The 18,105-nt window shown below is 35.4% G+C and overlaps 1 protein-coding gene across 1 annotated transcript; it reads left to right on the forward strand.

Moving 5' to 3' along the window:
- The first annotated feature begins 926 nt into the window (after window positions 1-926).
- On the forward strand, window positions 927-17,407 carry rhoca (ras homolog family member Ca). The gene is made up of 5 exons (XM_079883979.1): window positions 927-1,303; window positions 11,114-11,271; window positions 14,513-14,633; window positions 16,402-16,532; window positions 16,918-17,407. The coding sequence occupies exons 2-5, from the start codon at window positions 11,116-11,118 to the stop codon at window positions 17,089-17,091; spliced, it is 582 nt and encodes a 193-aa protein (XP_079740105.1). The 5' UTR covers window positions 927-1,303; window positions 11,114-11,115; the 3' UTR covers window positions 17,092-17,407.
- Window positions 17,408-18,105: the final 698 nt, after the last annotated feature.

Genomic DNA, 18,105 nt, shown 5'->3' on the forward strand with positions numbered 1-18,105 from the left:
ATAATGTTGAATATAATGTATAATAATGCAATAGGGGAATATCTGTGTAAAAAAGTGGCTTACATTATTTTAAATGTATCTAGTCAGTGACAGAGAAACATATTCGTCTAAAATAACTCTGTATTTTCAGCTTCAGAATCATGAATATTTTTATTCTGGTGTCTCTATTGTCCTGTGCTTTGGGTTTCCAGCACCAAGTCCAAGAATATTCATTTATACACACAATGTAATATCAAATTTATCAGTTTAGTAAACAGTAAAAATTTTTTTAACCTTTTATCATATGTCTTGGAGTATCGCAATAATATCGTATCGTGAGTTCAGTATCGTGATATGTATCAAATCGTGACATGAGGGTATCGTTACACCCCTAGTCTTAAATTAAATTTATTCCTGTGAGGCAAAGCTGAATTTACAGCATCATTCTTCAGTGTCACACGATCCTTCAGAAATCATTCTTATGCTGATTTGCTTCTCAAGATTTCTTATAATTATCAATGCTGAAAAAAGTTGTGCTGCTTAATATTTTTTGCAGAAACCTTGATGAAGGAAACCTATTGATGAATACAAAGTTGAAAATAACAGCATTTATTTGAAATAGAAATCTTTTGTAACATTAATGAGGTCTGTTTATGGTTACTTTGGATATTTTCTTTATTATTACAATAGAATAATTATGTCACAATGGAACAGACTAGTCTATTATAGACTTTTCAGCCCAATTTAAACAGTGGAACAATTATGACATACAGCAATTTGGTCATAACATATTGATCACATTTAAAACTCATGTGACAACTTCCCTTTGCTTTCATGAAAAGTATTTTTTGTTCTGGAAAGAACAAGACAGTTCCACATTTCGATTACATCCTAATTATAAGGTTCTTGTCCCAGTGCATGTCAGTGAGGTTTTATTGTGCTCACTTGCAAAATATGCTGATCATAGCACAGGAACCAGGCAACACAGACAGCTTGCTTGATTTAGCGGTCTGTGTGGTGAACGACACCGGGCAGCTTCTCTCCAGTCCACAGCTTCAGAAGAATGATGTCATTATTCTCGGTGTCGGAGGGAGGGACCGCAGTGATCCTCCTCAGTCCTCAGAGCCGAACCGCCTCCTCCTTCACCAGAGTCAACATCCAGCAGCGCAGCGCTCGACAGTCGACACTGATTCACATTATTGCGGGCGGGTCTTCTGTGAGTCGAGCTTCGTCTCTCAGCAATAACAACGTGAAATTTCTCCACATTGCGCCTAAAACTCGGACACGCTATCGACAGGGAATATAACCCCCGCGAGGATATAAGGTATTTATGTTTTCATTTTGTGTGCATGACATCTTTACTTGACATGTCGGACTTTAGGAATTTTGGTAGAAAACAAGTTTGCCGAGGCGGTGTGGGAAAAGTAGGTGGTGGCTCGTGAACTGCGAGCTGCGATAGTTCGCATACAAGCTCGTTTAAATGTTTTTAAGCGCTCACGGTTACGTGGGAATTATGTCAAATTTATAGTTTAAAGATGAGATAGTATGACTGACCCATACTAAACAGTGAGAATCCACATTTTAGAGTTCTATAGAGTGTATTAAAAATGACACATTTGCGAATCATAAAGCTCCGCGTGAGTTTTGGATATATTCTTGCGAACTAATTAATTGCTCGCGTTTCGAGTCGTGCGGAAATCAGTTTCCTTCAGTCATACAAGGGCGTTGCAGTCGACAGCGCTTCAGTTGAGTTCAAAACTTTTCCCCTAAACCCAGCCGAGCGACTAACTAACCTGTTGTTCCACCGAAGAGAGTCTGTCAAGATGCCATGTCTGCTTATCTATACTAGCACTGCCGTCTTCAAATGCGCCTTAGGCCAAAGGCTGTGTTCTGTGGCAACCAAATGCTTGGATAAGACTTAAGACAGGCCTGATCTTTAATCCTTGAGGTGTTGTAGGCCATTTTACACTCCTAGCCTTGAGTTCAGATTGCCTTTGAGATATATTTCATAGTTCATACCCAGATTTCCGTATTTTGTATGATATGAGGGAAAACTGTTGTTTGTGTCAGCATGTTCCCATGGTTCTGGAAAGTGGAATTCCTAGAAATGTCAGGGAATGTCAAAAGTGTGTGTTTTTTTCCTTCGGGGCCTGGGAAATTTCTCATGGAAATTAGTGAAGTTGTAAAAGGATTTGGAAATTTGTATAGTCTATGCTCAGTTTTTTTCCCCCCTGACCTTTTAATAATCATCTAGTCATCAAATGGATATTCTTTGATCGGAAAGAGTGTTGTAATCTCACTTTATCAGTAATATGATATTGGTAACACTTTACAATAAGGACTCATTTATTAACATTAGTTAAAGTATTAACTAACATGAAATAACAATGAGCAATACATTTTGTATACAGCTGTTCATTGATAGATTATTTTAGTTCACAGTGCATTAACTAATGTTAACAAATACATTTGATTTGAATAATGTATTAGTAAATGTTGAAATTAACATTAAGATTAATAAATGCTGTAGAAGTATGATTAATTCTTAGTTCATGAAAAGTAGTTAACTAATGAAACCTTATTGTAAAGTGTTACCATGATATTTAAGGGTAAACAAAATAGCATGGGCATGAACTAATGTTTCAAAATTTGGTTGATTCTAAAACATAAGAAGTTTATTTTACACAGGTTTTGTTATACATAACTTTTTTTTTTGTACGTAAGTTGCTAATAGGTTGCTAGTACAATGGTTGTCCTTGTCAAGCATGTAAACCCACATCCTTGTTAGTTGTACTTATTTAACTTGTTAAAAAATAAAAATGCAATGTTTATGAAATTGATGTTTAGGTTTTGACTTTGTGTATTTAAGGTTGTAGGACCAAAAACATCAAAGTCCTCAACGTCTAATAATGTCAACGCCAGACCTTAATTTAGAACTAAACTGAAAAATGCCATTCTAACAACCTAAACAAATTCAACCAAACCCAGATTACAAATTGAACTGAACAGGTTCTTTAGAAAAATGCTTTTCAAAATACTTTTAGACATGTGGAGGCCAATTGACGCATATGTAAGACATAATGTCTGCCACAAGTGGAATTAAAAGGCTATTAACCAGGCCTCTCGGGAAATGACAAGAACTGAGCGCCGCCTAAATCCAAAGCTTATTAACTGTTTCCACCTTCTGTCTGTTTATTGCTTTTCTGATTATTAAATGCATTTCGCATTTGAAGAGAGAGGAAGAAGTTATATCATGCTGCTGAACTATTGAAGGCTGAATGATTTAAGACTTATAATGCATCAAATAAATGCAATAATGGTAAAACTTGTTGCTGTTTTCTGCAAAAATCAATTCAAATCTTGAACAACTCTTCTCATGTAATAGTTTGGTGCATTAACGTCACTTGGAGTCTGACCCCAGACTAAGATAAATGAGCTAATATGGATTAGGTTTGCTGAAAATGAAAATTGACTGGTTTCAGACCAGCTCAGCATTACAAACTGCTCCAGTGTGCTTCCTGTTGCATTAAGCCCCTGGCTGCCTTTGTCAACCTGCCATCTGGTGAACTTTGCCACACTTTTCAAATATTTTCCTGCAGCAGAAATGCATTTAAGGTCTACAACATCTAAAGGCTCATACACCATTTTATTTATTTATTTATTTTTATTTTTATTTTTTTGAGTGACCATGTGGCATCTTTGAGTCACATGACAGGACACATTGTCAAAACTTTTAAAGATAAGACAGACACTAGTTAGACCAAATTCCAGAGTGTTCTGAGACTGAAGCAGTCCCAAAATGGATCAAAATATAGAAGCTTTACATTTGAAAACTTGGACTGTGAATACAGTGAGAGGTTCTTCTACACACTCTGATGGACAAGAGGAAGTCAAACCAGGACAAAGATGTTATCACTGTTTACTTAAACCAGATCTCTTCAGTTTATTATCTTCTGCATTGATGAGGTGTTCATGAGGTCATTGTATCACTTGCAGCGTCATATGAAATGAGTCAGTTTCTGTCCCTCGTCACAAACAAAGGTGATTACATTTTCTTCAGGTGGCTTCATTCTCAAAAAAGGATTTATATATTTGAATTGCATATCAAATTTTCTATCCAATTGGATTACAGTTTAACATAAACTAATAAACTTAATGTGATGCGTATTTTTGAGTTTGAGATTTTTTTTACTTGGTATGCATGTAAAGTTTGATAATACGTTTTAAAGTTAAACTTGGCTTGAAACGGAAGTTGCAATAGTCTTTTCTTTCGTGTTGTGATGTATATCTGAGTCAAACAGCTTCTCGATCAAAAAAAAAAAAAAAATGTAGGACGGCACTTGATTTTGTCTATTGGGAATTGATTGGATGGTTGTGGTTTTCCATTGGTTGATCTCATGTGAGTGACAGGTTGTCCCGCCCTCACGCCAGTAAACATCATCAGAGAAGAGAAGTCGCTGCAAGACGGAGGGGAAGTTACTTTAATTAAAGATTATGAGGGCACATGAATAAAAAAAAGTAATGACATGCATGGATAAATCATTTATATAAATACTGCAAAATTCCATAAAAAAAACAAGAGTTGTGATTTTAAGTGTGAGTTATGGCAAAAACATTTTTTAGGAGATTATTTAGTTGATTTCTCTTTTGTTACGTTACACCAGCAAGAGTCAAATTGTTATTCTTACTGTACTATTAAATGTTCCTAATATAATTCTTGGCCAACTGTCAAGAATTTCAGTTTTATTTATTCTATTCACACGTTAGTTTTGGACTTTGAACGGTAAACTCCTACAAACACTTTGTTTGGAGACCATTCAAGTGTTGGCATTTGTATTTGAGAACTTTGCTCTGAACCTTATAACCTTATTTAAGGCTAGGGTTCCTCAAATCCATCCCTGGAGGGCCACTGTCCTGCAGAGTTTAGCTCAAACCACGATCAAACTCACTCTCCTACAGTTACTCTGAAGACCTTGACTGAAGACCTTGTTCAGGGGTGTTTGATTAGGGTTGGAATTAAACTCTTGAGGGCAGTGGCCCTCCAGGACCGTATACAAAGGATAGATTTGTAAACCGTCTATTAAAGGAAAGGGCTAGTTCACCCAAAAATGAGAATGAGAACCAATGAGGTTCATGCATGTGTGTTACGCAGCATGATTGAGCTTCCGTTCTTATCAATATTCCCCTCTTATTAAAGGAGAAGTTCACTTTTAAAATGAAAATTCTGTCATCATATACTCACCCTCATGTTGTTTCAAAGCTGTATGAATTTCTTTCTTCTGCTGAACAGAAAGGAAGATATTTAGAAGAATATCAGTAACCAGACAGTTTTTGGGTCCCATTGACTTCCATAGTATATGTTTTTCCTACTATGGAAGTCAATGGGACCCAAAAACTGTCTGGTTACTGATATTCTTCTAAATATCTTCCTTTCTGTTCAGCAGAAGAAAGAAATTCATACAGCTTTGAAACAACATGAGGGTGAGTATATGATGACAGAATTTTCATTTTAAAAGTGAACTTCTCCTTTAGGTAAAAAAAACATTTAGTCAAACATTATTCTGTCTTTTGGCAAAACGTTGTTTTGTGATTTACATGAACAGCCTAAAAGCAGCCTAAACAACACTATCATTTTCCTATGGTTTTAACAAAAATAACACAGCAAAAACAACTGGACTAATTAATTTAAATTTCAAACATTATTAAATACATGTAAACAGTAATAATATCAAAACAAATTAGCAATAGCACAAATAAATACAACTGAACAAAGTTCAGGTACAGAAATTGTAATCAAATGTAAAATAACACTGCATAGTTAACTTTGTATAGGCTAAATAATTCATAATTAAAGCTACAAAAGTTATTCAGTCAAGATAAGTGTGTAATTTGTATCTTTTTCTTTTGTTCTTTAACATTAATGGCACAGACGGCAGCAGGTTTATTAGGCTGCTGTCACTTTAAGGTGTCACGCTTGATCCCATATACTGTTACACATGCGTTTTCTTTCTCAACTGTTTACTTTCACTTAGGACAAAATCGACTGTTTACACAAAGATATTTTGCCATCATTTTATGTGCGTTTGTGCATTCAAGCACAAGAAGACGCATATGAGAACTTAATTCAGTATTGTGCACTATATGAGAGACGGCTCTATGTGCACACTTTGGATGTGTGCGCAAAGAAAACAGCTCAGTACCAAATTGAGTTTTCTTTTGTGTCTTATTGTGCTTGAATATTAAAATGTGCACACTGACCTAAGTATCTGATTCCAGCATTGAAATCCATTTTTGATTCCCAACCCAAGAATGGAGTGACACAAATTTCCTTAAAAATATCTTCGTTTGTGCTTTAAAGACAAGACGAATAACACGAGGGAGAGTAATCGATGACAACTTTTTAATTTTTGGGTGAACTAACCCTTTAACTGCAATATATCGTACTGCAACTTATTGCAAGTTACTATGTAGTTTGAACCTCAAAATAGATGTTTTTGGGATTAGTTGGACAGTTCCCCCACCCTTAACTAGAAACTAATACTAGTTGTGTTATAAAAACAATGTTTGTTTTGAAAAACTTTGGGATGTGTCCTGTCCAGATATGTGACAGGAAACTATTTTAAGCTGGTGCTGTTCACATGGATTTGAGTTTCTCTCTTTTACCTCATGAGTCTGTTTGCTTCTGTAACCTGAATTACCTGCTTTCCTTTATTTGTGTACTTCTCTTTTGTCAATAATTGTACAGACATTTTTCAGATGACTCATTTGAGGGTTTAACATGTTTTTGAACACATGAATCATGACTTCAGTTAAAGCCTTACAGGGAAATGGAAAACAGCAGGGAATTCCATGCATATCAGACTCTGCTACACAAAAGATACAATGCTGATGAGTTGTTTTCTTTCAAAGAAAAGTGTCCCTGAGCATCAACAAATTTCCTCTGAGCTTTTGTTTCTCTTTTGATATCTCGGATAGATTTCTCCGATCAACCAGGATTTCTTTTAGACGGCGTTGCTTAACATTTAAAATAACGAAACCTTTACTGTCAAAAAAAGAAAAAAAAGAAAAAAGAAAGATATGATTAATAGTGGTGTTTGGCTGTCACAATATTGAAGAATATCTCTCCTTCCTTGCAACATTTATACTATGATATATAGATATATATATACACATTATTTATTTAAATAAAATGTATCCCTTAAAGGGGGTTAGTTCACCTAAAAAGGAAAATTCTGTCATTAATTAGGGGAGAGCGGGGCACAAAGTAACGCTTTTTGACTTTCTCAGTTTGTGTAAATCTACTTAGGGTTCAGAGTATTTATTTTTTCCCACATTAATTTCCCACATGTCTAGTACAATTATGTGGTTTTGTTTTATTAATACAGTATATACTTTTTTCTTGATATACCACGAAAGAATGGAAGTGAAATGTGACAACATGCCCCATAGGTGGGGTACATTGTAACATGTGTGGGGCACATTGTAACATAACATATGACAGCTTAAAATGTTATCTGATCTAATAAAAAAAATATACAAAACAAACTAAAATATTTTCTAAATAAAATACAATTAAAAAACCTTTTCATATAAAATAATGACAATTTTTAATAATTAAATATAAACTAATTTTTAAGTTTTGACTACGAACAATAGTTCAAAACAAATAAATAATTAGTAATTTCTGAACATTGACTCTGTCTTTATTCACCTTTTTCTCACGTTTTCTCAATAAAATTAATAAAAGTATAGAATATAATAGCATATTTCTAATAGGGGCACATTGTAACGCAGTGTTACAACATGCCCCCGCCTGCACAACTGGGATTTAAACCCTGCTAGTGTCTTCCGCTAGTTAGCGAAGCATTAAAGAACTATCTCAGCTGTTAAATAACATCTTGGAGATTAAAATAATATCAGATTTGTCTTATTTTAAATAAACACAAAAAATAGAGATGAAAAATTAACTTAAGTAAGAAATTTACTTTTGCTATGGTTTAATAAATGTCTATGGATATCTTCCAAAAAAAAAAAAAATTTTGGTGGAATTTTTTCTCTATATAGTGTTGATATGGCAACTAGTAAATACACAAAGTTTCGTCATCCAAGCATGTGCGGAAGTATTTAAAACAAGCGTGTTACAACTAGCCCCGTGTTACGTTGTGCCCCGCGCTCCCCTACTCACCCTAATGTCATTCCAAACCCGTAAGACTTTCGTTCATCTTCAGGACACAAATGAAGATCTTTTTGATGAAATCTGAGAGCTTTCTGTCCCTCCATTGACAGCAACGCAACTACCACTGTGACGCTTCAAAAATTTCATAAAGAGATCGTAAAACTAATCCATATGAATTGAGCAGTTTAGTCCAAATTTTCTGAAGAGACTTGATCGCTTTATATGATGAACAGACTGAATTTAAGCTTTTATTTACATATAAACATTCATCAATTCACACATCAGTTGTGGTAAACGGAAGCTCAAGCGTGTTTGCTTGACGTGCGAGAACCAATGAGGTTCATTCTCGTGTTACTCAGGACGTTTGAGCTTCAGCAAGAACCAATGAGGTTCATTCTCGTGTTACTCAGGACGTTTGAGCTTCAGCAAGAACCAATGAGGTTCATTCTCGTGTTACTCAGGACGTTTGAGCTTCAGCAAGAACCAATGAGGTTCATTCTCGTGTTACTCAGGACGTTTGAGCTTCAGCAAGAACCAATGAGGTTTGTTCTTGCGCATCGATCATGTTCGGTTAAGCTTCTGTTTATGTTCACTGATCACTCACTAAACCGCTCAATTCATATGGATTAGTTTTACGATCTCTTAATGAACGTTTTGAAGCGTCACAGTGGTAGTTGCATAGCTGTCAATGGAGGGACAGAAAGCTCTCAGATTTCATCAAAAAGATCTTAATTTCTGTCCTGAAGATGAACGAAAGTCTTACGTGTTTGGAACGACATGAGGGTGAGTAAGAATTTTCATTTTTAGGTGAACTATCCCTTTAAGTTGCATCTTGTATTTATTTTCCGAGGCGTCCCTCCAGACTGAACTTTTGCTTTTTTCCTCAATTAAATTCTCTTAAAATGTTTTGTATAGCATCACATAAGAGCAACAAAACTTGTCTAATTTATTCTGTCACAGAAACTGCAGCTTCTTTTCTCCATTAGTTTTCTCTTCTCCCTCTCTGTTTCTAGGAAATAAGCCCCTGCTTATGTGGGTGGATGGAGCTTGATGCGAGAGAGAAAGAAACCCAGGCCGTACTAAAAATAAAGTTCTTTCTGCTCAGAGGATGCACAATCTGATGGAGGCCGGCTGATAAGTAGTCGTGTTAAAACAAGCCCAGACAGTGTTGAAGAGTGTGTGTTTTATCTGTGTTTGTAATCTTTGAATACTAAGGAAGAATAGATGAGTATTGGGAGGCTTGGAACGACGATATGCACAGCTGTGCTTCCCTACTGGCACATATTCATCATGGATGCGGGACAAATCTCCTTTATCGCCCACACAAAGACCCAAGTGCAACCTCGCTCACAACGCCTTCCTCAGAATTGTCACACTATCACTAGCTCCAAATAAACAAGCGAGTTAGTTTTGAAATTGATGTTGGTGATCAAAAGTGTGACAGATCAATGCGATAATACATTCTCCTCAGAGATTGAGTAAATGCTTTCCTCTTTCGCCCAACTGACATCTTGCAGTTTATAATGCAAATTGATTTGAATTGTGTAGTCCAGAATTAACACTCGCCAAGAGGCAGATGTGAATAAATATTAGGTTTGCTGAGTAAATAAAATGCAACCTCATTATACAAGGTTTAAATCAAACTGTTAGAACTATGTCTGTCGTTAAAATAAAAGATGTAGAATTTGATTGTTTAAATGAATTGACAATTTCCATAGCCATCACTATGAAATGATCTTGACGTCTATTTGTGTTCAGAAGCCTTGCGTGCGTTGTGATATGTGTTTTGTAGTCCTCTGAGTTTTGCATCAGGTTCACATTAAACAGATGTTCATATCATGTTTGTGTACACGTTTTCCGCTTCTGCTCTTGATTCAGCGGCTTCCATTTGCCTTCAGGTCTGTTGTTTTGTCATGGTGGACAACATATGGCTGAGCGATAAAGATAACACTGGGATAGGCTATACTTTAAAAAAGAGCAAAACAAGTAGTTTTGTGTCACGCTGGAGGACCAAGCATGGAAATAATTGAAGAGCTGTTTAGTGTTGAATTTTAAAGAATTTCCTGGCCACTCTAATAAATAATAAAAGTGAATGATAGCAGGTCTATCACGCTTCAAAATGACAAAAACATTACAAAAGTGTCCTAAAAGTGGTCCATATGACTTTTGAGAACAATTTGCACTCAAAAGACAGACTTTTTGGACTGGAGCTAGAGCTGTAGCCTACGATTAATAGTTAAAATATTGCGATCTTGATTCAAACACCCACATATGGAAGCTTGTTTCCGCCACTGAATAATAAATAAATAATAATAATTGCGACTTTTTATCTCACAATTCTGACTTTTTTTCTCACAATTGCGAGATATGAAGTCAGAATTCTGAGAAATAAAGTCGCAATTCTGAGAAATAAAGTCGCAATTGCGAGATATAAAGTCGCAATTGGGAGATATAAAGTCGCAATTGGGAGATATAAAGTCGCAATTCTGAGAAATAAAGTCGCAATTGCGAGATATAAAGTCAGAATTGCATGATATAAAGTCGCAATTGCGTGTTATAAAGTCAGAATTGTGAGATACAAACTATTCTGAGGTAAAAAAAAAAAAAAAAAACGTCTTTTTTTCTAATTTTTTCCTTAGAATTGGACTTTATATCTCACAATTGATAATAATAACAATAATTTTAAATTATTCATTCAGATTAATTAAACTTTTTAAACCTAAACCTCTAGTAAATTTAATTACATGTTATTTTTTTTGGTTGTCTGATCAGATTCGCGATCTCTGTTTGAGATCGTGATTCTCAATTTATCCAGAATCGTGCAGCTCTAACTGGAGCCAAACTTACAGTACGTTTCCATAGTGCAATCAGCTCTTATTTCAAAAGATCAAAATGAAAGAGTATTTTCATGACATGGAGCCGATTGTGGTTGAAGCAAATCTCGTATTTCCTCTCCAGGTATGGCTGCTATCAGGAAAAAGCTGGTGATCGTGGGAGATGGAGCATGTGGGAAGACCTGTCTACTCATAGTGTTCAGCAAAGATCAGTTTCCAGAAGTCTACGTGCCCACTGTGTTCGAGAACTACATTGCAGATATCGAAGTTGACAGCAAACAGGTTGGTAATGTATTGATTCTTGGCCGCCTCCAAACCCCCCTAAAGCCAGTTTCTATACAACACGTCTTAATAATATTTTCAGGCCTTGAGGTTTGGGTTAGTTTTGGAAATTGCTAATTGTGAAACCCAAGCTGAGATCTATAAGTAACCCAGAACGTGTCATTAGTTTTGTTTTCATTAGTCAGTTTTACCGTCATATTCATCCTGAAACCAGCTTAGAATCTTGAACACTTGTTGTTGTTTTAGTCTAATTATATATCAGTATATCCTCTATAGACTATTTATCCAAACAATTGCACCAGTAAGTGTAAAATAATAGGCAATTTTTGGAACAGTGTTGTTATAGTGAGAACTAAAACTATTAAAAATAATTTTCGGTAATTGAAATAAAGCTGAAATAAAACAATATATAAATATTAGATGAAAAACTTAAAAAAATTATGGTTAACTAAAATAAAATAGGTTTAAGTAATAAAATTACCAAAACTGAAATAAAAAAACAGACAAAATAGAACAAAATAACTAATTGAATAGCCATTGTTTTGGAACAGTTGTTATTGTGGACTAAAACTATACCGAAAAATCCTTTTCAGTAATTGAATTTAAGCTGAAATAAAATAATATATAAATATTAGATTGAAAATGAGTAATGTTGCCTTGTAACTAACTTAAAATAAAAATTAATTAAAGCTATATAGAAAGAAAACAAAGAATAAAAATGACTAAAACTTAAAATAAAATTTTAACTAAAAATATAAAAGTAAGCCAATTCAAAATATGAATAAACACTATAATAGTATATAAATAACAGTGCATTGGAATGGGTGACGTGAAGGGGTCTGATAGATCTGATGTTTTGCAGCCCTGACCACTACGAAATCTAAAGGGGACTTGGCAAAACAGGAAATGGCTGTTCTCTCTGGTTTCCTGACTGGACTCAAGATATCCCCGCCCCTGTTGCTGTGACTCGCCAACCCTATATAGCATGATTAAACCGACCACTTCATTTCCTGTGATGGAAGAGGGTTTTTTTTAGGGGAAGGTGGGCTCATTCTGTGTCTCCAGCACAGGAAATGTTGAAGTCAAGGAGCAGGATGGCATCTCTTTTAAACCCCCTCGCTCTCTCAGCAGTGTTTCTCAAAATATAGAAGCTTCCCAGTGGCGAATGAGAATAAATCTTTCCGGCGTTTGGGAACATTCTCTACTTTATTCGCGCCGGTGGATAAACATATATTTTAAAGTCAACATAAAAATTGGCTCCATTTACTTTCTTAATACACGTTCCTGATTCAGCAGTGCATGTTTCTCCAAAGAGGAAAAATACATTTATCTTCATAATCTTTCTCTGAGACCCGCAACCGATATGGCATTCATTTTTGGCTGATGTCACCAATGCATGTTCTTTGAAAAACGATGAGCCATTCAAAGCATTATGGGCTTCTTTACTCTGCGCTGAACAGATTATTTTGATGTAGAGCTTCAGATCAGTGCACAACGGAGGGACAAATAGTCTCCTCTCTCAGTGAATTGAGGAAAGGTTGTGTAATGATGTGGCATCAGGCTCGGTGTATGACTCAGCGGCGGTATGAAACTAAGCTTCAGTCCTACAGCAGAGCAGAAGGGATGTAGTTTGATTCCCTCTAATCTCCCGTTTAACTAGGCTTGTGATTGGATAAGCCAAGGCTTGTCGTTGCCCTGTGCAGATTATGTGAGGAAAGAGTGACATATGTGAAGGACTGATACCTTAAAGTTCATTTGTTTTTGCAGTAGGGATCTTCAATATATCTGACAACATATCAGTGTTGGCTGAATCTGATAATAGTTTTGCAAAATAATCAGCATTGCTCTGACATTGAAAGTAGAAAGTAAACTCTCAAAATGATTTTTCACAGTTGTAAATAAAATGAAGATAATTGGAGTGTTTTACAAGAAAATACCATTTTTTTTATAGATTTTTTAGTGTTGTACAATCATTGTAATTGCTGTGTTATATTTATTAGCAATTTCTGAATGAATTTTTTTTTTTTTTCAGTGTAGAAAGGTGGTTTTAACCCACTTAGACGATTACATTCATCCAGACATTCATTTTTTTCACTATTAATTTATTCATAAAACATTAAATGCATTTTATACATACAATGACTTGAAAATGACCGTTGTTGACCATGTTTTGGTTGTTTTTTTGTTATGGTGTTGTCTTAATAAATAAATAATATTTGAAATTTAAATATTTCAAATAAATATTGTTTAAATATTTAAATTTAGTTTGCTTAAAGGGATAGTTCACCCAATAATTATCCCATGATTTACTCACCCTCAAGCCATCCTTGGTGTCTATGACTATATTCTTTCAGACGAACACAATCGGAGATATATTTAAAATGTCCTAACTCTTCTAAGCCTTTATAATGGGAGGCCTTTATTAACCCCCTGGAGCCGTATGGATTCTTTTTTATGATGGATAGATGCATTTTTTTGGGGCTTCAAAATCTCGCCCCCCCATTCACTACCATTATAAAGGCTTGGAAGAGCTTATTAAACTTATCAAACAATTTAATCTTTTTATTTAATTTAATCTTTCAAGTCATCTAAAAAGGTGCAAATAAATAAATAAATCATGAAAAAATTAATTATAAGCCCAAAAAATTCTATATTGGTGCATCTGCATTAGTGTAGAGAGACATTGCATCATAATAACCTGAATATATCTGACAATGACAATGACAATGACAATGAATATATCTGGTCTGTATAGGTCTAAATAGAAAGGGCTTGTGTGAAGGAGGGAGCTACACACGTAAGCTGTCTTAAGCCTGAACTGTTTCTTTAAGGAATGTGTAATCTCTTTTTTTCTTTCTTTTTTTTTGCCTCACTTATTGTATAGTGGGTTGTACACTCCTAAGAGAGACTAGGGTTGCATGGTCTTAAAGTGTGTATTAAAGGAGCTGTGAACTTTAAAATGAAAATGTTTGCAATCCACTGCCATAATAAAGCTCGGAAGCGCCTGGGTGTTTATTAATATAACTCTGATTGTATTCGTCTGAAAGAAGAAAGTCATATACACCTAGGATTTTTCATTTTAAAGTGAACTACTCCTTTAAGTGCCCTTCTGCTTTTGTCCAACTTATTTGGTTTTAAATAACCCAAGATGCGAAGTCCAGTGTGCTGTAGAGATCATTAAAGCCTTTGACTAGCTGTTTCAACTGAGGTCTGACTCATCCTGTCCAATTTTGATCCACAGGTGGAGCTGGCTTTGTGGGACACAGCAGGACAGGAAGACTATGATCGCCTGAGACCTCTGTCTTACCCAGACACAGATGTCATCCTCATGTGTTTCTCCATAGACAGTCCCGACAGTTTAGGTAAACATATTTTTTTAAAGAGTCCAAAATCTGCTTTATATTTTAATTGTGAGTCATCCTTGTTAGTGTCAAGGCCGTTCTTACTGGAAATACAATTCACTAAGTCATCAACTTGTGCAGGAAGTTCCTGTGTTTTGTCTAAGAGTCGAGGCGCATCATGATAACACTTGTGTCCATGACATCACTGTCCTTTATCTCCACCAGCTTCCCGTAGGAACATCCCAGTTTTTTTCCTTGTTATAATAGATGTCGGGAAGCTTGAACAAATTATATAAGTTTGTGTTTAAAAGTTATCGCAGACAGTTCTGAGATTATTCAGAATTCAGCCACTTGATTCAGCAGAGTTCAAAAGATCAATATTATAAATCACTCACATAATTCCCCCAGCAGTGAAATAGAATGAAACCACCAAACATGAATTACTTAATATCAATAATAGGATTGGATTTGTTTGGGCAAATCCCTTATTTCACTCACACTTTCTTTGGGTCACATTAACATCATATAACAAGGTTTTATAACACTATTTGTAAGTATTATTTAACCTTTTTGTCACCATATTTTTCCTTCAAATTACAGTACCTACAAATACTTTCTCATTATATTATATATTATATTAAATGACATGAATATGATAGTGGGCAACTGAATATAGCGCAGCATAGATTGAAATCGATATACAAAGATTTGTTTAATGATATAAATGCGTATTCGCTGAATGCTTGACGGTAAATGAGAAAGTATTGTAGTGTTTGCCTGTTACTATACAATTCTTTTTCGTATACAGTTTACTTTCTTTGTTTAACATTTCTATCTAACGTATTATACAAAACTATTAAACAGAGACCGTGAATAATGAATATGGATAATGGGAGCACCATGTGCTCAGGCAGCGCCATCAAAATAAAAGTCCCGCTTCAACAGGTCGGCCAAACAGAAAAACTCATCTGCCGATGATGATATTTAAAAAATGCCAAATATCCACCGATATATCTGCCTGTCAACCACTAATTATATTATATTATATTTATTATATTATGTATTACTTTGTTTAATAAATATAGTATTTCCAGATTTATTCAAACTATGGAGACTGTAATTTGTACAGTATAATAAAAAAAATCAAATATACATGAAAAAGATTTTTCCGTATACATGCGTACCTACATGTGTGTATGTATTTTATATATTTATATATTATTTTATTCATGTATATTTGATAATTTGGGGGAAAAATACACATACATACATATGTGTATATATTGTGTGTGTGTGTGTGTGTATATATATATATATATATATATATATATATATATATATATATATATATATATATAAATTCATTTATAATGTATATTTGAAAGTTTGTAAACTCTTTTTCTATATTTTATAATATTTTTTATTTTTATTTTATTAAAGCTGCAGTCCAAAACTTTTGGAGCTCTAGTGGTTAATAAACAGAACTGCATGTGTTGTGCGGGAGAACATTGTAGCCGGAGCTACAGGTACTGGGCTACGACCCGTACCAGTCTAAAATAGTCCCAATATAAACACTTATTATAGGTGGGCCGTAGCGATTCAGGATAAGACAAAAACACGGTTAGGAAAATGGATTCATGGTGTAATTGCTTATTATATACATTTTGTAAATGTTTCAAACAAAAAAGTTACGGACTGCAGCTTTAATTATTTATGTGCATGATTATACTATAAAATTCAAATTTGTGTTAAAATGATATATCAATCTTGAATGTGTGTGATCTCATAGAGAATATCCCAGAAAAGTGGACGCCAGAGGTGAAGCACTTCTGCCCCAACGTTCCCATAATCCTCGTGGGCAATAAGAAGGATCTGCGGAACGATGAGCACACACGGAGAGAGCTGACTAAGATGAAGCAGGTGTGTTCCCGGGGCCTGCCGCATCACCACGATGGGGAGTCCCATTAAAAAGCTCTTAGAAGCCAGCATTACTGTCACTCCAGAAGGCCTGATCATTATCATTTGTCAAACCTCTCGTACTCGAGTGATCAGTCCAACCTCTAATAACCAATGACTGATGCTATCATGCCTCGCCCCTTAAATGATGTGTCAGCAATAGTGTTCGGTTATCTGGGCAGATGGCCTCCGTTAAATCTATTCATTTAGCGAGCGGAATTGACATTGCATGTCATAAGTCAGGCTTTAGCTGCAGACAGTGCTGCGTGTGAATACACAGTTCACACAGTATTTTGGTTCTAAATCTTATTGAATGTGATGATTCAGTTCCAACTCATCTGTTTCGCAGGAGCCGGTTAAACCTGAGGAGGGCAGAGACATGGCCAACCGTATTAGCGCCTTTGGATACCTGGAATGCTCAGCCAAGACTAAGGAGGGCGTGAGGGAAGTATTCGAAATGGCCACCAGGGCGGCGCTGCAAGTCCGCAAGAGGAAGAAGAGGAACGGGTGCTTGCTGTTGTAAGAGAACTTTCCGGTCTTTTTCCAGAAGGATCTCCCCGTGCTGACCAGGAAATGCCAAACTCCACAAAACATTTTTTTTTGACCAAACAAACATAAATACACTGGACTGGATGTCACATTTCATGCAAACCAACAGGTGGGAAATGGAGGAAAGTCAAAAAAAAAAAAAAATTCTTTAAATGGACAGAGGCTGGGCAGAAAGGCAGGTTAGATCAAAATATATCTATGTCACTATATATCTTGATTTAGTTTTCCTCTATGGCACAATTTTTTTTCCTCCAGTTTGTACTGTACGGATGGCGTCAGTCACAACGTTATTGTATTTTTGCATATTTATCAGTTGACCATTATAATCTGGTGAGAACATCTTCATATTATTGTAATCGAAATTAATTTAACCACGTAGAAATCTCTTAATAGCACAGAATTTGGTAATAAAAACCAGTGCCTTCATGATCGTTCCCTCCACAATTTGAATGTAAAGTGTGTGTGTTTTGAGCTTCTCTGTGTCTTCTACACAATTTTATAGTAGTGAATAACTCCAATGAGCCAATTAAATGTATTTAAAAATGCTAAATCTTCAGTAATGTTGAGTATATAGCTTTCATTCCCCAAATAAATATCAATTACATGTAAATTGGAGGCTCAGTCGGGTCTAAAACCAACCAGGAGCATGACAGTTGTCGTTTTTGTCCTCCACACAGGCATAAACACACACATGTGCACATGGACTGAGCTCTAACTGGTTGAACCTGCCTCAAATATCCAGGCTGAGCTCATGCCGTCACATAATCTGACTGTATTGTCCTCACATTAGCCGGCACACATGCTTGAGTATTGTTAATGCAAATATTAAATTTAAGGTGCGATCACTTTTGAAGGTTTCTAGCATTGCGAAACATCAAATAAATTCACAAACTGATGATTGTTAACAAATGTATATTAGTTAGAAAAGGCCTCGAGTGCCTTTCCAGTTCCCGCAGAATTGTGTGCCTTTAGTTATCAGTCTGTAATG

Source organism: Squalius cephalus, assembly GCF_949319135.1.
Source record: "Squalius cephalus genome assembly, chromosome: 10".
Classification (NCBI taxonomy): Eukaryota; Metazoa; Chordata; class Actinopteri; order Cypriniformes; family Leuciscidae; genus Squalius; species Squalius cephalus.